The following is a 26,496-nucleotide window of genomic DNA, read 5'->3' as shown; positions in this document are numbered from 1 at the left end:
GGGGCCACGCCCGATAGCCATGCAAGGTCAGCCACGGGTGGGTTTCTGTACTGCAGGTTCCCAAGTCTGAATGTGGGTATCTATTAGGTTCCCAAGCCTTTTTTGGGTCTCTGTGGTTCCCACGCCGTAATACAGAATTCTTTAATTGGTAACTGTTTTAAATTTTTTGCTGATGCCCAAAACTATTGGTTCCGGCAAACTACATTGCCGCCCCATCATTGAAGCAGCTGGAACTGGTATGACTGCAACTATCTGTTGTTCAGGGATCCAGCATATGTGTCTTCTAGTAGGCCAATGAAATGATTGAGCAGCTCCATGAGGGTGCATGAAATTAATCAAAGCATCTTTTTCTTCACATGAAACTTCACAGATATTTCCTATCCACCATTCTCCATCATAAACGCAAGCAACATTCTGGCCAGACTGTAGTTCATCAATGGCGTCATGTTTAGTAGCAACTTTAGCATATTGGTTAACATTTGCTATAAAGGATAATGTATCATTTGATACTCTGTGAATCTTAAGTCACTTTTCATCAATTGGTACAAAAGATCTGTTTGTCAATTGGGCGTTGAATGCTAGCCCTTCCTGCTAAACGCTTAACTGTGACCCCAAGTCTGTAACGTGATTATTTCCCATGGCTTGTTCCGAAAAAATTCCATTCTGCAGTAATGCCAAAATCTATTTGATGATGGTAAAGATTTAGGAAGCTCTTAAAATTTTTATACTGTGCTGCAGAACCGTCGCTAAAATAATGAATATGCTTAATTTCTTCAAAAATGCACTTAAGGGATTTGATCAAGTACGTTAAAAACACATGCACTGCAGCTGTGTCGTGTCGGAGGCAATCACTGACTATGCAGTGGCTGACACTCGAAATCCATTAATGCAATTAATTCTCCTGGTTTGAGACCTTCTTTAGTGAACTGCAAATGCTTGCTCTGATGCTTTGCAATGTAGTAGTGAGTAGAAAGGGCCAACAGTTTTGTAACTAATAGTTCAATGAATTCTTCAACTGTCATTTCTTTGGTTTCAAGCGTATCTCTATCAGTGTGAGTCCATTGTTTGAAATGAATTGTATCCTCAGGATAAATATCTGCAAAAGCGCTTTCCAAATATTCATTTAGAGCTTCTGTTCCTGGACATACTTCACAGCGATGAAGCATGCAATCCTTTGTTTCCAAATTACATACAATTTTGCTCAGTAAAATTTTGTAATCTTCTTTTATTGGGCTATGTGCCAACATTAGTTTCACATTTTGATGTATTGTGCAGAGACACACTGAATGTGAACCAGCTGTGCCTGCAGTCACACACCACTTTGGCCTTAATTCACAAAATTTGGAAAATCCAATTTCCTGTCCATTTTTATTGCAGTACGCAACAAATATTTCTTTTAAGTTGCTCAGTAATAAGTATTTCTGTTTTTTAACCTTTTCTCCATCTACACGAACAGTAATACACTCTTTTTTCCTGGTCAAATCCGACTAAACTCTTCATCATAAAAATGTTCTATGACTCTTGCCTTGACATCCTCAGAAAGCTTTTTCCCACATCTACCTTTGGGCTGTGCCAATATTCCCTGTTCAGCTTTTAACTTTCTAGCCTTCCTTACCATTCTTCCTGGAACACAAAATTCTTCCATAGTCTTTTTGATAGACCAGCTTTGGGGAACTAAGGTCAAAATTTGAATTTTCTCATTATAATTTGATATATGTGATTTTTCTTTCAATTCTTGGATCAGCTGAATGTAATCTGAACAAGCCAAGCAATGCTTGCTTGTGGATGGTTGCTCCAGTTCACTGGGATCAAGTCCTCCAACTTCTGCAATTTTCTTAATAATTGCACCTTCAACCTGATGTATTTTGCGCTTTGCATATCCTTGTGTATCCCTTGCACCAATTCGTAGTAATTTTAATGGTGATATTCCAACAAATTTTAAGCTTGTATTCACATTGTGACCAACATCTTCATCTGACTGATATGTAACGTCCATTTGTGAATATTTCAGTGTATCAAATTCTTTTCTACAGGAAGGATACATTTTTGGCCTGATTTAATATGAGACATGGTTATCCTTTTTAGTATGTCAGCTGTTTCTATGTTGATTGAGCGGAAGCAGCTTTTTCGTGCAGCAGTGTGGTTTTTCTTGCCAAATGGGTTGCAGCATGATCTTCGCAAAAATTCAAATCTTTTTAGGAGTAAAGCTTCATGATGGAAGCATAGTTGAATATTTTCAGTAGAGTGTAAACCACTCCGTCTAGTAATTAATTCTTGTTCTTCTAAGGAAAGTTTCTTTACAGCTTTCAGTCCTTTTAAGGCAGTGTATGTCATTAAATGGCATGGGGAATCAGTATTTGCAAAACTGCATACATTAACTTGATCTTGTTCTTCCATTTTAGCAACAACTTGATATGCTTCAGGCACTAAAATCAAATTGTCGAGTCCTAAATAAAGAAAAGAAATAAAATTAATAAGCATTCAGCTTCCCAAAAATTATATAGCAGTCTCTAGTACAGTTAAATGGTTAAATTTAGCAATGAACCTGCCACAGACAGGTTTAAAATACCGAATAAACAGCAAAATGAATATTTAAACAATGAAGACATAATCAACAAAATTCCAAATTTTAGGCGACGTTTTTGCACCTTACCCAGAGAGATACCCAAATGAAAATAGGTATTTCTAATAGAATGAAATGTGTTCAGTTGAATGGTGTTAATGAATGTAATGTGGTAGGTGTCCATTTTGAGATACATGACTTTGAACATGGGTATATTTTGATACATTCATGTTCTTTAGCAAATTTACAGGATGGTAGCACAGTAATGAAACACACAAGCCCCAAAATTTGTGATACACTAATCACCCAGATAGACAATAGTTTGGAAAAAGACCAGGCCCATAGCGCACTTTCTCCACTACTTATGCCTCGTTAAACTATGGGGCAAATTCCTCGCGTCATGATTTGTTGCTCACTTAAAACTTGAGATTATGCCATATGCATTGCTTTCTGAACTCTACTTGCAACATTTGAGTGTTGAGCACACCAAGTTGTACCACTATACCCAGAAGCAAGAGTCTAGCTCTTTTACATTAGAAACAGTGCAATGCCAAACTTGACGATTTCTTCACGACTTTTCGGTCTCTGTAAAAGTGGTCTTCACGAAAATGGCTCTAGCACCTCAACCAAGTTACAGCTTAGCCTGAAACTTTGCATAAGTTCATGTAGGGCCCTCAGGTACATCCTGTACAAATTTCGTCAAAATCGAAGATGGTCGAGCTGGGAGCCCTAGGACACTTCACGTGGAATGACCCCATTCCTTCTACCTCTTTTTTATTGTTAGTTAAGCCAGTGCCTCGGTGCGGTGTATAGAGCCCATGAAGTCCATACCTAAATAACGAGGGATGGTAGCGACAGGGAGCTGGTCTGGTGCCACATCCTAGATTCCACATCCGGTATGCATTATCACCGACTTGCGGACGTTAAGGACACTATCCAAAATATGTCCACACTACTGGATCCATTGGATGGCGCTACTGAGTTCTGGTGTGTAGCGGACGAGCAGTGCGAGGGTTGGAAGTTTAATAGTGGCAACTATTTATTTACAGCTCGTACAAAATAGATTCGTGTTTCAAAGTTTTACTGACCTTCAAAGTAGTCACCAGCATTGTGTATAACCCGTTGCAAGCGATGTGCAAGTCCTAGGATACACTTAGCAGTGCCAGTTGCGTTGACAGCTCCAGCGGCTCGGTGTATTGCCCAACGAATTTGTAGCAGTTCTGAAGCGAATGCCGTGAAGTGTTTCCTTCAGTTTAGAAATCTGGTTGAACTCACGAGGGCTTAAGTCAGGGGAGTGCAGTAGGTGGTATAGCACTTAGCAGCCCCATCAGTTAAAAATCAGTGACAGCTTGCACTGCACGTGAGTGAGCATTGTCCTGCAAAATGATTGTCAGGTCCTGCAGAAAGTGTCATCACTTTAGTATCGATGCTGTTCATTTTTGGAACACAACCTACGACCAGTTGCCACTATTAAAGTTCCAACCCTCGTATATCATTGGCGTAGTCACTAAGGTAATAAGTATGATCGCACAAGGTGGGACCCAGTAGGCGACTTGTAAGTTCAGCAATGAGGGGCTCCAGTGCTAAGGCATACAGTAGCGGGGACACGGGGCATTCTTGACGCACAGAGTGGCATGTAGGAATCGGCCCAACAAGTTTCCCGTTGACCGAGACACGGAGACAGTGGAAAGCAATAAACAGCGAATTACGTACACAAAGGAGGGCAGGAACACCAAATGCATCATGACCATAAGGAGGAATGGGTGTCGAACGTGACTGAAGACACTCAAAAATCAGTGGAGACCTGTACCACAGTATCCAACAGACCACGGCTACTATGATGAGGTCAAGGCATTCTCCCAAAGCCTTCTGAAGTGTAGCCCCACAACCACGTGCAGTCTATTCCAGCGAAAGGACCTTAGGTAAGACAATGCATATGCACACCACTAAGAGACACGTGAAGATTTTATAATTCTCATTCATTAATGTAAGAGGGACATAGACATTTGTTTCTCCCAATGGCTTAGACCAGTGACAATTTCGGACAGTATTGGGAAGGAAGGGGTGAAGAGTTCCTGAAGCACCTCCATCCAGCAAGTGAGCATTAAGGTGGTGAACGCCCAGTAGAACTCCACTGGAAGACTATCTCGCCCTAGCGACTTTTTCATTGCCCCCTTGTCACTCGCATCGACCACCTCGTCCGCGGCGATCACAGACACCATTAGTGTCGACTCTGCAGTGGTCAGGCTCCGTTCAAGAGTTGGGCAGAGGTCGTCAGGAATTGGCGCTGCCATCGTATCGTCGTCGTAAAAGTGACGTTAGTGGTCATCAGAGGCGGACACAACCCGCCTCTGCATTGTGTGGTGAGTACCATCTGAGATGGTGAGTGGAAAGACTAAAAGACAACGTCGACGACGATGGTCAGATGCAGCGATGACTGTGGACGACGATTCCTCGTGTAGAAGGTCCTTTCGTTGCGAGTATTCCACAGCGCCATACAATTTATCAAGTTGAGGAGTGAAGAGATAGGCTTTAGTACACTGGTGTTCTCTAAGGACATTGGGTGACGGGGGGAGTGCACTGAGCTTGTGAAAGACGATGAAGTGAAAGTTGATAGTGTCCCAACGCCACGCCACTGCTTCCTTGGCATATTGCGTGAAGACCTGTGTGATTGCAGGTTTTGCATACTTGAGCCACTAGTGCAACTTGGACATGTGCCCTGGGAGATGCTTTTCGCAAATGCCCATATAGTTGCAATACATTGTTGGCAGTGCGGATCTCCAAGAAGGGAAGTGTGTTAAGCTTCCAGAACCTTTTGCTGTGCCAGACCGACTGAGGTGGTAGAGTGAGCGTTCAGATGACGCAATGGTCTGAAAACGCAAGGACCAATTTTTCTGCTTGGGAGACTATGTTTCCAAGGTGGACAGAGACGTAAAATTAGTTGAGTCTGCTCGCAGAATATTCAGTATAATAGATGTAACCAGGTGTGTCGCCATGAAACTTGTCCCAAACGTCAATGAGATGAAAGTCGTCGACCAAGGTATGCAGCATTGGACACGGTGAACAACCAGGTATCTCGTCAGGTGGAGGATGCTTTTGCTATCACCACCCTCAATGAAGCGATCATAGCAACCGGGAAACAGGGGAGCTATGTCGTCTGTGAATAACTTGGAATGCTGCCAACAATTCGTGGAGCCAGTTGGGGCGTAGATATTGATGACGCGCGTGTCGAAGATGATTGCAGCCGTGCCCCTGATGGATGTGAGGAGTTTTGTGTCCATGATAGAGATCCATTCACATATGTAAAAGGCCACTCCATATCCTGACTGACTGTCTACAGAAGTTTATGTGGCATACCCATAAACTGATGGTAGCATGGAGACAAGAACACCCTGACGAAGAGCGACATTGACATCAGATGCCCAAAGTATATCATGGAGGAGCTGCAGCTTTGGTACGGTGCCAGTAATATTGATGTTCAGTGTGGCGAACTGGTAAGACTGTGCTAGCAGTGATGGACGCATGTCTACCCTCGCCAGGGGTGGTGTGGAATGGGGACTGCAAGGAGGGCCCGTTCTGCTGGTCACTGTATGGCTATCCTGTATTAATGGACAACCTCTTTGGGGGGGGGAGGGGTTGATAGTTTTGTGGAGGAGTCCTTCGTCCTCACCGCACAGCCCTGTGCTGAGGGTCATCTTGTTGAGAGTGATCATGAGGCATCAACAAGGAGGAATGTGTCTCAGCTTGTGCATTGGTCGATACTATGCTTGTGTCAGTCTTCACTAGTTGCCTGTCCAGCAAAACGTGTTGGGTCATCACTAGTGCCATCCACTTACATTTGTGTGAGACCGTTGGCTGGTTGGACTGTTTCTCCATCATCATGGGTAAGAGTTTCGTGAAGACCTGTGGGCGCGCGACGACGAAGTTTCCGCCATTGCAGCGAGCGTTGTTCACACACCGGACGGCGGCAAGGAGGAGTGTCGATGTGGTTCGAAGGCTTCGATTGGTACTATGAAGAAATCAAGCATGGGGAGAGACGTCTGTGGCGGAGTCCGGGTGGCGGCCGTGTCGTCAGGTGGAGCGACTGCATCATCCGAAGGGTGGTAGGATGGGGGGACATGCCGATCGGAGAGAAGACCCGACAGGCTGGGCGGCGCTGTAAGCATGGCGAGGGCCACAGTGTAAGTTACTGGTACGGTCAGAGTGGGTGGCACGGACGCTTCTGACAATGTGAGCTGCACGACACCTCGTTGGACGCATTCAGATTCCAAATGGCCCTCCTTCCTGCAACCAGAACAGTTGCTGGGCTGTCATTACATTATGATGTCACAGCAACCCCCCGATACAAAGGTAGGAGAGCACGCGACTCTGCAGACCGATACGAATCTACCTGACGCCTTTTAAGACGTGATAGGTTCGGAACTGTACTCACCGTTCGGCGACATGTTCCAGGACATTGCTGTATGGCTGGAGCGCCACAGTGATGGCGTCCGCAGGTAGTTGGAATGTCAACTCGAACGTTTGTATCGTTTGTGTGCCAAAACCGGCTTGAATGGTGATAACTGGCCCTGCGTTGCTGTCAGAATGACAGAAACTAAGGGCCCGTTACCATCATTTAAGCTGGTCCACGTTTGGCCTCCTGTAGCACCCTGTGACACTACTAAATAGGGACAGGTGCCTTCCGATTAGATCTTGTGGTGGTATTTTAACATCGTCCCGTTCAGTGTCAAGCAGTAGCAGCTGATCAGAGGAGGCAAGGGAGGCCTTTGTTAGTAGTAGTAATAGTAGTAGTAGTAATTGTTTTTACTGTGAACCTTTATGCACTTTTGTCATTGAGAGCGAAAGATAGTAGCTTGTGTTATTTCTCTTGAACCGCCAGCACTAGGGAGCAAATAGTCGTTAGGAAAGCTAGGTATGTGTCCAATAGGGGAAGGAAAGGGGTTGCCCTGTGTGTTTGCTGACCTCCCCAAAATTCATGCCCGTGATCCGTCACTGGTGTCAAGCGCCTTGGGACGGTCAAAGTTTGAACAAAAGGTGAAACACAAATTCGTTTTGCGATTGCTGTGCGCCATGCTGACCTATAAGGAAGTCGGTACTTGAAGCGGACGAAGTAAACACAACACGCGACACGTGCGTCCACAGTTCGTGGTCTAGTGGCTAGCATTGTTGCCTCTGGATCACAGGGTCCATTCCAGGCCGGGTTGGGGATTTTCTCTTCCCGGGGACTGGGTGTTTGTGGTGTCCTCACCATTTCATCATCATTCGTGAACATGGCGAGATTGGACTGAGCAAAGATTGGTACTTTGTACGTGCGCTGATAACCGTGCAGTCGAGCGCTCCACAAAACAAACATCATTATCATCATCGACACGTGCCTCGCTAGCAGAGCGCTGGCGCCTGTCGCTCCGTAGCACGGCCGGCGGCAGACTGGCCACTCAACTCCGGAGGCGCACGGGACACAAATGACAGGGAAGAAGAAGACGCTGTTTAAGACCATGAGCTACATGAAACTTTGTCTGGTATCACGTACTGGTTTAATTATGAGAATGATATTCGCTAATTATCGGAAACGCTAGAGAATGAGAATCATTATTTAAGCGAATACATCGACGAAGAAGCACTGTTTGAAATCCTCAGATCTACTAGAGACGTACCTGGCCACCAAGAGACATCGTCTAGCTTAAGGGATAACACTGAAAATCTGGTTTAAAAAAGATAGAAAAAAAGGCTCTGAGCACTATGGGAGTCAACTTCTGAGGTCATCAGTCCCCTAGAACTTAGAGCTACTTAAACCTAACTAACCTAAGGACATCACTCACACGCATCCATTCCCAAGGCAAGATTCGAACCTGCGACCGTAGCGGTCGCGCGGTTCCAGACTGTAGCGCCCAGAACCGCTCGGCCACCCCGGCCGGCTGAAAATCTGGTAAACCACCATTTAAATAAATAAGAGAGTGGAAAATCATCCATTACGCCTAACTAGCCTCTCGTTCTAATAACCGTCAACCCCAAGTGGTCAGTGCGCCAGGAAAAAGTACACGGGCGGTCTAGCTACTACAGTCCCCAGGAAGACTCTGTCCTGTTTTTCTCGTGGCACGTATCTCCCCTACACACGCGTCCTGCCAAAACTCATCAGTCACTGCCGCAATATAAAGCTGTTTGGCGTCTCTGTGCAGCTGTTTTGTCTCTTCACAGTGCCAGAGATACGCATGCATGTCCGATGGATCGGGCACTGCGGCAACTACAGGAGTCATTAAATACATGGAATGTATTCGCAGTTGCGATTGTGGACTACCGTATAGTGGAGTGACATTGAAAATTTGTGCAGGACGTGGATTCAAACCATTACCATTACGTTTAAAATGGTTCAAATGGCTCTGAGCACTATGGGACTCAACTGCTGTGGTCATCAGTCCCCTAGAACTTAGAACTACTTAAACCTAACTAACCTAAGGACATCACACTCATCCATGCCCGAGGCAGGATTCGAACCTGCGACCGTAGCAGTCGCGCGGTTCCGGACTGCGCGCCTAGAACCGCGAGACCACCGCGGCCGGCATTACCAGTTTATATTGAGATTGTAATAATGTCTAAACAAGAGCGATGTTCTCCAATTGTGAATTAAAGTTAAGTATTCCAAGAACTACGTTCTTTTCTTTATAGGATAATTACTTTACATTGTTCCAGACCTCACGCCAATCTGCGTGAGCTTAAACGCGTGCCTTTCGGCTACCTCCGAGTGGCTTGGCTGTCTTGCCAAGTCACTACAGGGACTAATTGAGTGACTTTTTCCCTATGTACACTAGTGTTGAAATTTCGTTTCGTGCAGAAAGAGGAGTTGTCACAGAGACATGTCCCTATACCGCACGAAAGAACTTCTGGCTGCAGTAAACAGTTGTGAGATTTCAGAATGTCTTCGGTGATGACAATTTACATGAATTTAGAAGGAACAAACGACGCCCTGAATCGTGAACGAGAAATGTGATAAAAGAAGGTTGTGGATTGGGAGCGTACCAACTGGAAAGGAAACATTGTTCCTAAAAGGGGAACAGGTGCAGATTGCAGGTAAATAGTCATGAAATGCTCATTGTTTGTATCCTCTGTACACAATACACTGACGGAAAGAAATCGCAACACCAAAACATAATTAATGTAGAGTAATTTAATTTCTTGAATACTTTTAACTAGGTGACATATTTAAGTGATTAACATTGCAAAATCACATGTTAATGGTTGCACGAGGTAAGGCGTTGCAAATGTAAAATGTCGTTACGTTAATAACGGTGCAACCGCCAGAATTTCGAATGCTGAGTCTGCAAGTGATGATCGAGAGGATAACTGTGCTTAAAAGAAGTATACGGACACCAGTGACTGTATGCTGGCCCCAGTTTTGATTGTACAAGAGGTGACATCCTTCCTACAAGGAGGGCTGAAGTATAGTGTAACGCTGAAACTGCTAGCAAAAATAAAATAAAACTGGAAATTTAGATGGCTGTAGATTGTGTGATTTGACATTTAAAATCTCCCATGCTGTAAATCAAGGTACTATAAAGGATATTGACTGACATTATATTGCCTATTTAGGTATGTAATGTTAAATTATGAATATTTATACAAGTAATAGGAATGTGTACAAACGTGTTGAAATGATAAAAAAGAATATTTTGTTTGAAAATACAGTTACGTGGTATTTATGGCATTGAAACAGAGGATGACACGCGTAAAGCAGAAATACTAAGCACCTTTTTCCAAAGCTGTTTCACAGAGGAAGACCGCACTGCAGTTCCTTCACTAAATCCTTGCACAAACGAAAAAATGGCTGACATCGAAATAAGTGTTCAAGGAGTAGAAAAGCAACTGAAATCACTCAACAGAGGAAAGTCCACAGGACCTGACGGGATACCAGTTCGATTCTACACAGAGTACGCGAAAGAACTTGCCCCCTTCTAACAGCCGCGTACCGCAAGTCTCTAGAGGAACGGAAGGTTCCAAATGATTGGAAAAGAGCACAGGTAGTCCCAGTCTTCAAGAAGGGTCGTCGAGCAGATGCGAAAAACTATAGGCCTATATCTCTGACATCGATCTGTTGTAGAATTTTAGAACATGTTTTTTTTCTCGCGTATCATGTCATTTTTGGAAACCCAGAATCTACTCTGTGGGAATCTACATGGATTCCGGAAACAGCGATCGTGTGAAACCCAACTCGCTTTATTTGTTCATGAGACCCAGAAAATATTAGATACAGCCTCAGGTAGATGCCATTTTCCTTGACTTCCGGAAGGCGTTCAATACAGTTCCGCACTGTCGCCTGATAAACAAAGTAAGAGCCTACGGAATATCAGAATAGCTGTGTGGCTGGATTGAAGAGTTTTTAGCAAACAGAACACAGCATGTTGTTCTCAATGGAGAGACGTCTACAGACGTTAAAGTAACCTGTGGCGTGCCACAGGGGAGTGTTATGGGACCATTGCTTTTCACAATATATATAAATGACCTAGTAGATAGTGTCGGAAGTTCCATGCGGCTTTTCGCGGATGATGCTGTAGTATACAGAGAAGTTGCAGCATTAGAAAATTGCAGCGAAATGCAGAAAGATCTGCAGCGGATAGGCACTTGGTGCAGGGAGTGGCAACTGACCCTTAACATAGGCAAATGTAATGTATTGCGAATACATTGTATGATTATATGGTAGCGGAACAAACACTGGTAGCAGTTACTTCTGTAAAATATCTGGGAGTATGCGTGCGGAACGATCTGAAGTGGAATGATCATATAAAATTAATTGTTGGTAAGGCGGGTGCCAGGTTGAGATTCATTAGGAGAGTCGTTAGAAAATGTAGTCCATCAACAAAGGAGATGGCTTACAAAACACTCGTTCGACCTATACTTGAGTATTGTTCATCAGTGTGGGATCCGTACCAGGTCGGGTTGACAGAGGAGATACAGAAGATTCAAAGAAGAGCAGCTCGTTTCGTCACAGGGTTATTTGGTAAACGTGATAGCGTTACGGAGAATTTTAACAAACTCGAGTGGCAGACTCTGCAAGAGGCGCTCTGCATCGCGGTGTAGCTTGCTGTCCAGGTTTCGAGAGGGTGCGTTTCTGGATGAGGTATCGAATATATTGCTTCCCCCTACTTACACCTCCCGAGGAGATCACGAATGTAAAATTAGAGAGACTCGAGCGCGCACGGAGGCTTTCCGGCAGTCGTTCTTCCCGCGAACCATACGCGACTGGAACAGGAAAGGGAGGTAATGACAGTGGCACGTTAAGTGCCCTCAGCCACACACCGTTGGGTGGCTTGCGGAGTATAAACGTAGATGTAGTAGTTGTAGACCGTTATTTAAATTAAAAAGGGGATATGTTAGTCATTTTCCATTACCATTTTTTGTTCTTTGCCTTTATTCTGTTATTACGGATTTTGGTGTGAGATTGTGTTCTTCCTGATGGGCATGTGGGGTAACTTTAAGGACTGGGAGTAATGCTATTCATCACTGTACAGTTTTTTTTTCTTTCTTTTCTTCAATATATCTCAAAACTACTGTTGAGTCACCTGTCCGCTGGTTCATCTCAACACCTGAGTAATGACAGAATGGTGTTGAAAACTGTACGGTTGCGCCCTCTGCCGGCAGGAGGAGATGGAGGACCGGCCGCGGGTGTCGACGCTCATCTCCTCGCTCGCCAACTACAGCAACACCATCCCCGCCGCCACCGACCCCGACGCCAAGCCTGCGCCGTCCGCGCGCATGGGCACCCTCATCGGCGTCTACCTGCCCTGCATACAGAACATATTTGGCGTCATCCTCTTCATCCGTCTCACCTGGGTCGTCGGCACCGCCGGCGCCTTTATGGGGTTCCTCATCGTGCTCACCTGCTGCTGCGTCGTAAGTACCCGCCATTATACTTCGGGCCGCTTCAGATGAAGCATCGAAGCCATATGTTGTTGTTGTTGTTGTGGTCATCAGTCCTGAGACTGGTTTGATGCAGCCCTCCATGCTACTGTATCCTGTGCAAGCTTCTTCATCTCCCAGTACCTGTTGCAGCCTATATCCTTCTGAATCTGCTTAGTGTATTCATCTCTTGGTCTCCCTCTACTACGGTTTTTACCCTCCACGCGCCCTCCAGTACTAAATTCGTGATCCCTTGATGCCTCAGAACATGTCCTACCAACCGATCCCTTCTTCTGGTCAAGTTGTGCCACAAACTCCTCCCCAATTCTATTCAATACCTCCTCATTAGATATGTGATCTACCCATCTAATCTTCAGCATTCTTCTGTAGCACCATATTTCGAAAGCTTCTATTCTCTTCTTGTCTAAACTATTTATCGTCCATGTTTCACTTCCATACATGGCTACACTCCATACAAATACTTTCAGATACCACTTCCTGACACTTAAATCTTTATTCGATGTTAACAAATTTCTCTTCTTCAGAAACGCTTTCCTTGCCATTGCCAGTCTACATTTTATATCCTCTCTACTTCGACCATCATCAGTTATTTTGCTCCCCAAATAGCAAAACTCCTTTACTACTTAAAGTGTCTCATTTCCTAATCTAATTCCCTCTGCATCACCTGACTTAATTCGACTACATTCCATTATTCTCGTTTTGCTTTTGTTGATGTTCATCTTATATCCTCCTTTCAAGACACTGCCCATTTCGTTCAACTGATCTTCCAAGTACTTTGCTGTCTCTGACAGAATTATTATGTCATCGGCGAACCTCAAAGTTTTTATTTCTTCTCCATGGATTTTAATACCTACTTCGAACTTTTCTTTTGTTTCCTTTACTGCTTGCTCAATATACAGATTGAATATAATCGGGGAGAGGCTACAATCCTGTCTCACTCCCTTCCCAACCACTGCTTCCCTTTCACGTCCCTCGACTCTTATAACTGCCATCTGGTTTCTCTACAAATTGTAAATAGCCTTTCGCACCCTGTATTTTACCCCTGCCACCTTCATAATTTGAAAGAGAGTATTCCAGTCAACATTGTCAAAAGCTTTCTCTAAGTCTACAAATGCTAGAAACGAAGATTTGCCTTTCCTTAATCTTTCTTCTAAGGTAAGTCGTAGGGTCAGTATTGCCTCACGTGTCCCAACATTTCTACGGAATCCAAAGTGATCTTCCCCGAGGTCGGCTTCTACCAGTTTTTCCATTCGTCTGTAAAGAATTCGTGTTAGTATTTTGCAGCTGTGACTTTATTAAACTGATAGTTCGGTAATTTTCACATCTGTCAACATCTGCTTTCTTTGGGATTGGAATTGCAAGAGCAGTTGAACGAAATGGGCAGTGTCTTGAAAGGAGGATATAAGATGAACATCAACAAAAGCAAAACGAGAATAATGGAATGTAGTCGAATTAAGTCAGGTGATGCAGAGGGAATTAGATTAGGAAATGAGACACTTTAAGTAGTAAAGGAGTTTTGCTATTTGGGGAGCAAAATAACTGATGATGGTCGAAGTAGAGAGGATATAAAATGTAGACTGGCAATGGCAAGGAAAGCGTTTCTGAAGAAGAGAAATTTGTTAACATCGAATAAAGATTTAAGTGTCAGGAAGTGGTATCTGAAAGTATTTGTATGGAGTGTAGCCATGTATGGAAGTGAAACATGGACGATAAATAGTTTAGACAAGAAGAGAATAGAAGCTTTCGAAATATGGTGCTACAGAAGAATGCTGAAGATTAGATGGGTAGATCACATATATAATGAGGAGGTATTGAATAGAATTGGGGAGGAGTTTGTGGCACAACTTGACCAGAAGAAGGGATCGGTTGGTAGGACATGTTCTGAGGCATCAAGGGATCACGAATTTAGTACTGGAGGGCAGCGTGGAGGGTAAAAACCGTAGTAGAGGGAGACCAAGAGATGAATACACTAAGCAGATTCAGAAGGATATAGGCTGCAACAGGTACTGGGAGATGAAGAAGCTTGCACAGGATGTGGCAGCGTGGAGAGCTGCATCAAACCAGTCTCAGGACTGAAGACCACAACAACAACAAGAAAAGTATCTGTTGTTGTGTTGACCACTTTGTTGTTGCGATGGCCACTTCTGTAATTTTTCTGTTCATGGCAGCATGTCGAAACTTTTACCGTAAGTTTTTAAGATTATGTTCTCTGGACACTTCGAAACTTTTTTCGATATCATTATCTGTTACCGATATCCAGGGGCTTAAAATTACCGTACTTGTGCAGAAAACAGCAAAAACGGGTTTGTAACCGTTTTGCGCCATGGTTCGCAGTTATCTAAATAACTAACGATAGAAAATGGCTCAAATTGTAACTATGTAATCTTCAGACGTTAATCTAGAAACGCCATTTTCTCGTTTTCGAAAATCTGTGTCCGTTATCAAGATACGCTCGAAATACCATGATTTTTGAGTACCAAATATACCAACCGGGGGGGGGGGGGGGGGGGGGATGGCCACTTCAGTAATTTATATTAATTGCAAATCGTCGAAATTTTCACCATATGTTCTTAAGATACAATTCTCAGGGAACTGTGAAACACTTTTCATTATCATTATCCGTTATAGATCGAGAGGTTCAAGATTACCGTACTTCCTCGCGTACAATATCCGCGTAACATCCGGTCTGATGCGTGAATATTGTTTTAATTGACGCACTGAATATTTAGCAAGCGTTCTGGAGTAATCGCAAGTGCTCTGAGGTCACCAAACGACGATTTTAGTCAGCATTTTTCACCAATAAAACTTTATGACTTGCTTTTTCTATATAATGGGCACTGCGCGGCTATCCAGACAAGCCCAAAGTGATAGTACGATGACAAAAAAATGGGCTGAAAATGGTGTTGACATGCCTGAAAATGATTTAAAATGACTGCAAAAAAATGTATAACTGGAAATAGGGGAAATTCAATAAAAAATTTCTTGTAAGATGGTTTAATCTCTTAAGATACAAATCATGAGATGGGCGTTTTCTATGAGTAGCAATGTATGAGCGAAGTATCCAGAAAAAATGTAAAGCAAACCATTTTATGCTAACCTTATATTCTGTGCACTTGTTTGTTGTTTGTATGTGTCAAAGTATGTAAATAAAGTGTCAAAACTTCACTGACCTAGCAAGGAAAATTAGAGAGCTAGTGGTAAAATGCTCCTCTCAGAGTACGAAGAAAAGTGAATACATTCCTCTTTCAAATACTGTTGACAGAAGAGAGGGGAATCAGCTGCCTCGGCCCTTATTCCGCTTCCCTCACAACAAATTTTGTGATGTGAACATCTTCGTGGTTTTATGTGCTGTAAGAGAGTAGCAGAGAGGAAGTGAGGTGGGAGAGAGAGTAGTAAATGCCACTGGGAGAGAAAGAGATTAAGGTGCCAGTGATGGTGTGGGAGAAAAAGTGGCTGTGAAAGAGATATAGACGAAGACAGAAGGAGGGGGAGCCACCTTTTTTTATGCTCTGACAGGAGCATTTTTCCGCTGGTTCAATTATTATCATACTTGAAGCCAGAATCATACACTTAGGTTTTTTAAAGGAACAATTGAAACTAGAGTACAGCCTCTCTTGATATTAAAAAAAAGAGGAAGGGATTTGGAAAACTTCCTTTACTGGTAGAAAACTACAAAGGAAGTCTCAAGCATGTTTTCTTCTTTGACTCAACAAAAGAAATACCGTACTTTTTTTCCTCGCTCTTATATCAAGTCAATTCTGGTGAACCCGTTGTCTGCACTCATATTTCTACCTGACTGGTAGATAGATTCATACAGTCGTAGAATAAAATCGGTAGGTCTTTTACTTATGTGGTGTAACGCTTCTGGTTGCCATCCAGAGTGTTTCCAAGGCGTACGGGTAAATACCCGGAAATTCACAAGAGCATATAAAGGATGACAATTATTGAACTGTATGAAGAAACGTAAATTAGTTACAAACTACGGCCTGCATAATTTTATTCAATGTCACTACAGATATTCGGATTTAGGTTACGACATGTTCGATATGTCTGCCATCATTGACGATGATGTGGCACAGACGAATAGCGAAGTTCCGCATGACCCGCTGAAGTGTCGGAACATCAGTGATGTTGATGACATCCTGAATGGCTATTTTCAGCTCAAGAGTAGTTTTGGGGTTATTGCTGTACACCTTGTCTTTAATATAGCGCCACAAAAAGGAGTCGCATGTGTTAAGATCTGGAGAATATGGCGGCCAATCGAGGGACGTGCCGGTGGCCTCTGGGTACAACACTGGAGCCAGAATGCAGTCCCCAAAGCAAAAATGACATCAAAACCTCAACTGCTTCAATGGGGTAGAGCTCTGTCTTGCATGAACCACATCTTGTCGAAATCAGGGTCACTTTGGTTAACGGAGATGTTATCATCTTTCAAAACTTTTATGTACCATTCAGTAGTCACCATATCGTCAATGAATACTGCACCGATTATTTCTTGACTGGACATTGCGAACCAAACAGTCACCCGTTGAGCGTGAAGAGCCCCCACTATCGAAAAATGTGGTTTCTCAATCCTCCAAATGCACCAGCTTTGCTCATTGACGAACCCGTCCAAATGAAAGCGTCGTTGCTGAACCAAACAACAACGCGCGTACTAATTCCGGTGGCCAACCATGCAGTTTTATCCTAATGCAAATCGTTCAGAAGTTATGACGATTTTATTTCGGGTAGGTCAATAATTATCCCCCTGTGTTAATGCCATATCTGTTTGGTTTGCCGGGTATATATCCAAAAAAAGCTGTAGACTGCCAGAAAAACGTTGATTTTGATCCCATGATGACATACATCACTGGAGATAGTAGATGTATTGATAATGGTTTCAACAACGTCTGTCAACAAATAGCGTAGTGGCATAGCTACCAGAGTGCAGTCTGTGCCTACCCTTTAATAGGGAATGCTCATGGCTAGAAAACTGTGTAGTACAAACGTGTGAAGCAAGCAGGCAACCATGCCATGGAGACTCACTTGTACTACATACAGCCAAATGAACGAGTTTGAAAGGTGTTACATTGTGATCATGAGTGGTGGGATGGTCCTTTGGGAGAATTGCTACACAAGTTGGACGTGCTGTGTCATTTGTACAATGATGCAGGTATTAGTGGTCATGTGGACATTCTTACACCCATAGATGAGTTTCTGGACGTTCACGCAACACGTCTGTCTGGATCGCCGTATTGTAAGGGAGCAGTGGCAGATCGTACAGTTACCGCAGTAGAGATAAAAAGGCTTGTGAGCCCAAACATGTCAACACAGCTGTTACGAACTTTGTGGGACTACGGGCATACACACCTCTAGCCCACTCACACTGCAGTGTCGACGTACACGGCTCAACTGGTGCCATCATAGGATTGCTTGGAAGATGGAATGGTCATTTATGCATACGACGTAGACCTGGCGCACGTTGTCGCATAGAGTGCATTCATCCAAGACACATCAGCCCCAAACCAGGCCTTATGGTCTGGGGTGCGATAAGTTACAACTCTCGTTATCTTTCGCTAACCAGTGCTCTGTAAGTGCAGAATGTTGTTAGATCCATTCTTTTTCCATTCTTGCAACAGGAAGGTGATGTGTTGTTACAACAGGACAATTCTCGCCCATACACTGCCCCTAAAACTTAATGTAATCAGCAAGATATGCAGCAAATTCCCTGGTCAGCACAATCTCTGGACTTGTCTCTAATCGAGCACATGTTGGATATGATAGGACGAGAACTGACTCTTGCAGCTTGTCCACCAACAACTTCTAACTGAACAACCTGAATAGGTCAAGCAGGCACAGCATAACATACCCATGGACAGTATTCGCAGTATGTATGATCGATTGGATGCCAGACTGCACCACGTACTAACGCGTGTGTTTCGGCAATGGTCAAAACCCTTTGTGCTGTTGATCTGTAAAGGTAATCATTTCACATCCATGTACATTGATGCAACAGCAACTCTTGAATTGGAAACCTCTAAAAGGATGTACTAATTTTCTCTGCCATTGTATTTTCTTAATGGTACATAACTTTGGACAGTTCTGCAGTAACAGAGAATATTTCCCAAATCGCTGTTTGTTGTGTAACTGTCCCTTTTCATCATGAGTCACATGAATGACAAATCTGAGACATTGTATGATGAGGAATTCAAAATGTTTTTTGTTCCTTGTGAGGCAAAATTTTAATTTTTCGGTGCTGCCTCCACCAGGTACCCACAGATGCAGTAAGCTCTTTCTTTTGATAACACCAGCTGGAAATAAAGAGACTTATGAAAGCTGTCAGTTCAGTAACATCATTTGGTTTTACGTCTTTCATGTTGAACTGAAGCTTTGATGCTCTCAGTATACCAATTTCTATACAGAATTACAAAGAACTAATTGTCATATTTGATGCTGTTCTAAAATTCCAGAGCAAATTTTCATCTATGATGCAGTTCCAATATTCCAGTTCAACAACATTTATTGACTTTACATGTCTGTCATGTTGAACTTAAGCTTTGATGATCTCAGTACTCTGGTACTGATTTGTACTGATTTGTATACAGAACTGCATTTAACAACAGTCGTTTTCCTGAAGTACTTCTTCCTAATGTTCATTGTTGTTATCTTTTGGTTCTCAGTCTTCCTACCAAACTTCAGCATCATCACAACCTGCATCACATCTTCTTCAAAGTTCGCTTGAACTTCATTATTATCCTCCTTGAGTATCATTTTGGAGTCCTTCAAAGCACATCTTACTGTAGGCTGACATGATTAAGTATATTCTTTCTAAAACAATAAAATTGCTATAAAATAAAGCAACCAGATGCAGTGTATTAGTTTGATACCTGATATTCAGGCAGCCAGAATAATTTTTTAAAAGAACTAAAAAGAAAATAATACATTTTATACTCAAAAATAGCTTTGTACTATTTAACAAAGTTATGTTGGTAACCAAATACAAGGTGGAGCAGAGGAAACGTCATTGAGTTGATTTTCTTCTCGCAGAACTCAAATTTGGATCCTCCCCTGAAAGTTAAACAAGGCTGTCTACAATATTTCATTCGGCACAGCTGCAGTTTCCTGACGAACGGAAATCTTGAGGTCATCGATTGTATGGGGCTTATTCACGTACATCCTTGATTTCAAGTATCTCTACAAAAAGAAGTTACAGATTGATAGTCGGATGAGCATAGGGGCCAAGAAACACCACCTTATCATGAAACAACCTGTCCTGGGAACATTGATCGTATCACTTCCATGGAATCTATCATCATGTGAGCAATATTTCTCTCATGTTCACTCGATGCCTTTCAAGTTCTGGACAAAGAAAGTTGTTTAACATTTCGACGTAGCACTCTGATGTTGCTGTAGCTACAATTCCTCCCTCTTCTAAAATATAAGGTCGAACAACCCGTATCTTGGAAATACTGCTCCACACTGTAGCTTTTGAGCTGGTGTAGTTCATGTGGGTTCTCTGATGCCCAGTATCAATGCTTCTGAACATTATATGTGTAATCATCCAGATGAAAATGGGCTTTATCACTTATGGATACTGGGACATCTGCATCATCCATAAGAATAGCGTTCATTATGCCATAAGGTTCTCTAAAGTGCACAAAATCCATTTCACATAGCTGCCAAACAATCATTATTTTGTATGGGTGAAATTTGAGACCATCATTCAAGATGGGATGAAGCAAATGACATAACTTACCCAGTGATACTAGGCATAGTGGATCATTTTGGACTAGCAAGAGCTCTGTCTACGTTTTCGGGAGTTCGAACTGAATGGGGAAGACCACATGGTATCTTTTTCATCACAGATCCAGTACCTCTAAACGCTGTAACCCCGTAGAGTATTGTGTTTTGATCTGGAACTGCATCTTGATGTCCAACATTAAATTTCAACACAAGAAGTTAAACTGTGACCACAGAATAATTGTTTATGAAGAACTGCTCGACCGCAGTCTCATGATGCTATATGATCCAACGCTCCACAGAGACTGGAATTGCATTGTGTTAGTTGTGTGCCAACAGTCGCTCAAGGTGGGTGCCCCTACTCGTTGCCGAGTACTAGTGGTCTAAAAAAACCATGTAGATGTACTATTGAAATGAGATGGGATAGGGTGCAGTGTATCAGTTTGCACATTCAGCATATACCTCAACAACAAAGTAGTCGCTCTGCTTGCTAAACAATGATGAAGATGGTTTGGAAAGGGAAGCGAAAAGACATCATTGCTGTCAATTGTTGACAAATAACTGACAGAAAATTTCGACATGTACGCCTATCATTTTCACCGGCTGTGCCTGACAGAACGTTAAGGGAGCCAGGTAAGATACATGAGCTTGCACCTACAGTACCTCTTTTTAAAGTTCTCAGTGCATTTCAGTAAATATTTTTCTACATGTAGCACATATATCTTAAGCAACATTGTTGTAAACTTTCATGGTTCTAGATTGTCAAATTCAAAATACAAAAAAATGATTAGTTAATAAATACTAATTTTTAAGTATAAAAATATAGTCTTTTTTAGGTATCATTTTCTCAAAAAATATAAATGCTATTTTTATGAAAATTTACATTTGGTTTGTGAGGTGTATTCTTGAGAAGTGTGGGAAGAATTATGCCTTTAGGACAAATAGTTGATGTGTTATATTTTTTGTATGATAAAGAAAGAAATCATTTGAAAATTTTGTATCGTTTTTCTCACAAAGCGCCATAGAATACCTAAAGTTTGAACTTTAAAAAGTAAAAGTTGGGAAACTGTACTGTGGGTTGTATAAAGTAATTGTGCCAAATCTCAGCTTTTGAGAAAGTGGTTCTTTCAAACAAACATTCTTATTGTTTTTTTTAACTTCAGAACATTACAGCTCAATATTCATTTTGATTCACACCTTAGTTTTGTTCTTGGCTGAAGTCTGTTCTTCACTCTTTCCTCCTTTGAAGAAGTCTCTGCAACTCAATCTGCATAGAAGACTAACTGTTCCATCCATCTGGCAAAGAGCTTTGGTAATGTTCAGTGCCGACTTTATTGCAAGTCCATAGTTCTGCTTATGTCACCATAGTTCTGCTTATGCCACCACTATTAAAATGCAAAACTGCATAATATACTCTAATTTGCAATTCTTTTAGTTCATGAAACACAATTTTTTGTAGAGACTCTCATATACTGTTGTTGAAGCCTTAGTTCAGGTTCTGAGTTCAACCATGAAGATAATGTTTTCAGTTACTTCTCATCAGTCAGTCCCTTATACGCAGGTTTGTCTGAATAACAGGTTAAGGAAGTGAGAGATAATGTTTGTACACTTCATCAGCAATAGAATCCCACTAAAAACTGCACCAAGATTCACTTCTCTTAGGGCACAGGACATGCTGAGGTTTTTCATCTGTTGAAGCATTATTCAACAAAGAAGCCCATATTGCAAGTTTCGTAGCCTCTGGATCATTTACATTACTTCTAATGGCATTACCACAATATATTTGCAAAAGATCTATTTCTGTGTAAGTTGCCCAGCCCATCCCAGTCCCTTGTTGTCACTCAGTTTTTGCATTGTTCCCATCCTTTTTTAGACAAACCCTACACACTCCAATTTTACAACTTCTGCTCAATCACTATAGGGCCTTAACTCGTTAATTTCTGGTGTAAGTCATGACCACCGAGGTGGTGTAAATAACACACACCACATTCATACCCTGATCGTCTGGAAATTCACTGTAGACCGCCATACCTCCACTAGACGCAACACAGTTTTTGTCATATTTATTATTAGGCTCTTCATTATTGCAACATTGACAAAGTTTGTTAGAATCTCTGCACCAGTAACTGTACTGGTATCAAATGATGTGGCAGCAACAACACCATGATGAGAGGTGTGGCAATGTTTCTACCACAGTTCATCGACAGCTACTCAAATTTCTTGCTGTCCATCATGTGTTGACACAGCTTCTTGTGCAGCAATTCTCATACTCCTTCCAATTAATGTCTTTCAAGTTTCTTAAAATTATATCATATTATTTGGAAAACTTGGATGGTGGTGGTGGCAAATCCAGCATTGCACACAATAATTCTGCACTACACTGTCCTTTCCCAATGCATCTCGTACCATAAACCATTCTTAAATTTGTAATTTTAAACATTTTTATTGGCTGAGGTCCAGCCAAATTTGTATCATATTACTTGTGTCTTGTAGGTTCTTAAATTCTCATTGAATTGGATTCATTGCAAACTTAACATGTAATCACCAACTTGGTACAGAATCCAGATCCAACCCTTTTATCCTCTACTATGTACAAAGAACATACAGCTGAACAATATTTGCAACTAGTACTATTACTTACAAAGACTGTCTATACTAACAATAACATTATCATACCACTACTTACAGATTGGGCTTCCACAGTAGACCTGTTTACATTTTCATTAAAACTAAAAAACTTCTTTCTTGGTTAGTTGCTGCATGTTCTTTTGCTCTCATGTACACATTAACTCAAAATTTTCATTTAGGAAACACAGTATAAAGACAAAATGTATCACGCAGAACAGACAGGCCACAACATGATTACAAGTACAAGAAACTTCTGTTTACGAGTTAAACAGAACCACAGATGCCATATTGAAACATGTGAACATTGTGATCTGTATAACAGGTTATCGACACATCTGATATGTAAAACAATACTTCCCCATGAATTTATCTTAAAAGTTTGTGTGATATGTCAATTAAAAAAAGAGCTATGGCAAATGGGTGTTAAAGGGATGTGTGCATATTTGAATTATTTTTTTGTCATTGCTAATTATACAGACACAATAAAGTGGACCTTGTGTAACATATAAAAGAACGGAGAATTTTTTATCAATGAAATTCCAAAACACCATTTTTCAACATGTATCCTGTCTGGTTCCCTTAAGGAATATGAATTTGCTTATTGTATGAAGTTGGGGGGGGGGGGGGGGTTGCATATGAAAGACTAGTGTGAAGAGCTTCATGAAACCAGACTTTGAACTGAAGATTACAGTAATGGTCATGAATACACTGTCTGACAAAAAAATGTGAAGAAAACAGAAGAAATGGTCACTTGTCAATGTAAAATCATACAGGTATGTAAAAGATTAGTTTTGCATTTCTCTGTGACAGGTAGAACAGCCATCAGAGTGCATTAGTGTTGCACTTGTTTAGTGCTGTTACCAGACACGATAGAGTGTGGGTGTGAACAGCACCAAGTATTGCGTGATCACTGTGAAGATCATGAGGATGCAGTATACTTGTGCAAGTCCGTGTTGTAGCACCTGACATTGTTGTGATGGGGCCTCATTGTGAGTCTCCATTTGGCAGGCTAGTCAAATTTTGCAATATCCAGATTTGTGGAACATTTGGGGGTGACTGTAGAACATTGTTAGACTGGGTGGGAACATGAAGGCAAGCAAACCGATCACGATTTTGGTCACTCATGTCTGACCACCACAAGGGAGGATTGTCATACTGTGCACCAAGCACATCTTACCCGCATGACATGCCATCAGAGCAAAAGTAATGGATTATCTGCAATACCTGGTTACATCTCCCACTGTTGGTGGGAGACTAGCAGCATCTGGACTGAGGAGTTACCATCCCACACATAGGCTGCCATTAACACCATGACACAAGCAGCTATTTTTGGAGCGGTATCGTGACTGGGAAACATTGAATGCTGATGAATTGCATTGCATTGTGTTACGCAATGAATTGTGGTTCTACAGTACACCAGATGACCATTATCGGTGAGCATGACGACAATATAGGGAGAGGTCTGATTCTTGCAATTTTTTGGAGAGGCACTGCATGTTACTCCTGGCTTCATTGTGTGTAGATGTCAGCCGTGATTTCAGGTCATGGCTGCTTATGGTTGAAGGAAATTTGACAACACAATATTACATCACAAACATGGGTTATCTCTCCTGTGACTAGTGTGATGCCATTTTTCAATGGGCCAATGCTCGTCCACATATGATACTTCTCTGCGTGACATTGAGGTACTGCCATAGCTAGCAATATTTCCAGATCCGTCCCTAATAGTACAAGTCCGGAACAGCTTGGACTTTAAACTACATACCAATGCCAGTATTGAGAGTATCAAGGACCAGGTACAACCATTGTGAGCTAGCTTGCATCAGGACAGCGCTCTTTCCAACCAAATCAACACATGTTCCCAGGCCAGAGGGGGGTTCAATATCTTACTGGTAAGTGGGCTCATACTACTAACTTCTTTGTAAATTTGACTCGATTTTGTAATCATTTCTTTCTCAACCAGGAAGTTTCATTTCCTTTTTCCCTTCTGTGTGCTTCACTTTTTTGCCATCCGATTATTTTTTGTGCAGTTTTTTCCTGGTTAATGGAAATCAGTGTATTTGCAGATGAAGAAGAAGGTTTTAATTGTGTATTTTGTATGCCACAGACAATGCTGACAGCCATCTCGATGAGCGCCATAGCGACCAATGGTGTGGTGCCAGCGGGAGGCAGCTACTTCATGATCTCACGCTCACTCGGTCCAGAGTTCGGCGGTGCGGTTGGCATGCTCTTCTACACGGGCACCACACTTGCCGCAGCCATGTACATCGTCGGTGCAGTCGAGATTGTCCTAGTGAGTAATGGTCATTCTTACTTCTTTTACTTTAAATTCAGACCATCCACCAATACGCAGAGTACTACAGTGATTTGTTATCATTTGAACCTTCGGAATGTACCTGTGGAGAGCTAGCATGGGCCCTGGGGTAGGTCTCCTTGGAACCTCTCTCATTACCAATAAAGGTGCAGTAGCTGTACTCCAAATACATTATCTTATCAAAAGTATCAGGATGACCACTAGATGTCATGTGAGGTGGACTCGCCAGTATAAAAGAGGAAAGGGAGTATTGCGTTCGTCAGTAGAAAAGCAGTAACAGCAGATTGGTTTTGTCAGGAGAGCTCATTGACTTTCCCTTCTTAAGCTGCCCAAGTCAATGGTTCATGTTGTGATTGTGAAGTGGAAATGTGAAGGGAAAGCCACAGCTAAACCATGACATGTAGTGACGGGATGGGTATCTGGCCACTCTATACAACTAAGATTCCCAAATCCAGATTAAACAGCTAACCCCATGAAGATATGGGATAAAGACCAGAAAAAAGAAGAAAGATTCATTTGAGAAAAATAACATGAACAACACGTAACCCAGAGTGAAGCAGATAAAGCATTTGATTAAAGGGAATCACACAGTTTCTAGTTGAGATTGGCAGTGTCATAAATGGCATAGTGCAGAACTGACTACCTGTACCTGAAGCAGACATAGTGTAAAACACCCCAATTAAAAACTGGCATGTTAAAGTATGCACATAATAATGTTGAATGTGTGGCCTACACTAGCAAAGTGCAGTTTCTTATGTGCTGTATTGTAACGCATGACAAACTACTGGTGAGTGTTGTTAAGGACTGTAACAGAGCTATGTATGCAATAGATATGTGGGGATATCAGAAACGACATACACTATGTGATCAGGGGATATCAGAAACGTGATCAAAAGTATCCGGACACCTTGCTGAAAATGAATTACAAGTTTGTGCCACCCTCCAACGGTAATGCTGGAATTCAATATGGTGTCAGCCCACCCTTAGCCTTGATGACAGCTTCAACTCTCGCAAGCATATATTCAATCAGAGACTGGAAGGTTTCTTGGAGAATGGCAGCCCATCCTTCACGGAGTGCAGCACTGAGGAGAGGTATCAATGTCGTTCAGTGAGACCTCACTCGAAGTCGGCATTCTAAAACATCCCAAAGGTGTTCTATAGGATTCAGGTCGGGACTCTGTACAGGCCAATCCATTACAGGGCTGTTATTGTCGTGTAACCACTCCGCCACAGGCTGTGCAACAAGAACAGGTGCTCGTTCGTGTTGAAAGATGCAGTCGCCATCCCCGAATTGCTCTTCAACAGTGAGAATCAAGAAGGTGCTTAAAACATCAATGTAGGCCTGTGCTGTGATAGTGCCATG

The 26,496-nt window shown here is 42.3% G+C and overlaps 1 protein-coding gene across 1 annotated transcript in view; it reads left to right on the top strand.

The window, feature by feature from the left end:
* The window catches only part of LOC124798500 (solute carrier family 12 member 6), a 427,524-nt gene that overhangs the window by 226,234 nt on the left and 174,794 nt on the right, over positions 1 to 26,496 (top strand). Inside the window, exons 4-5 of the mRNA XM_047261938.1 lie at positions 12,194 to 12,445; positions 24,927 to 25,112. Of these exons, the coding sequence (XP_047117894.1) occupies positions 12,194 to 12,445; positions 24,927 to 25,112 (438 nt within the window). The remainder of the gene's footprint in view (positions 1 to 12,193; positions 12,446 to 24,926; positions 25,113 to 26,496) is intronic.

The sequence above is a fragment of the Schistocerca piceifrons genome, chromosome 5 (assembly GCF_021461385.2).
Source record: "Schistocerca piceifrons isolate TAMUIC-IGC-003096 chromosome 5, iqSchPice1.1, whole genome shotgun sequence".
Lineage (NCBI taxonomy): Eukaryota > Metazoa > Arthropoda > Insecta > Orthoptera > Acrididae > Schistocerca > Schistocerca piceifrons.
This window is presented reverse-complemented; position numbering and strand designations above follow the sequence as displayed.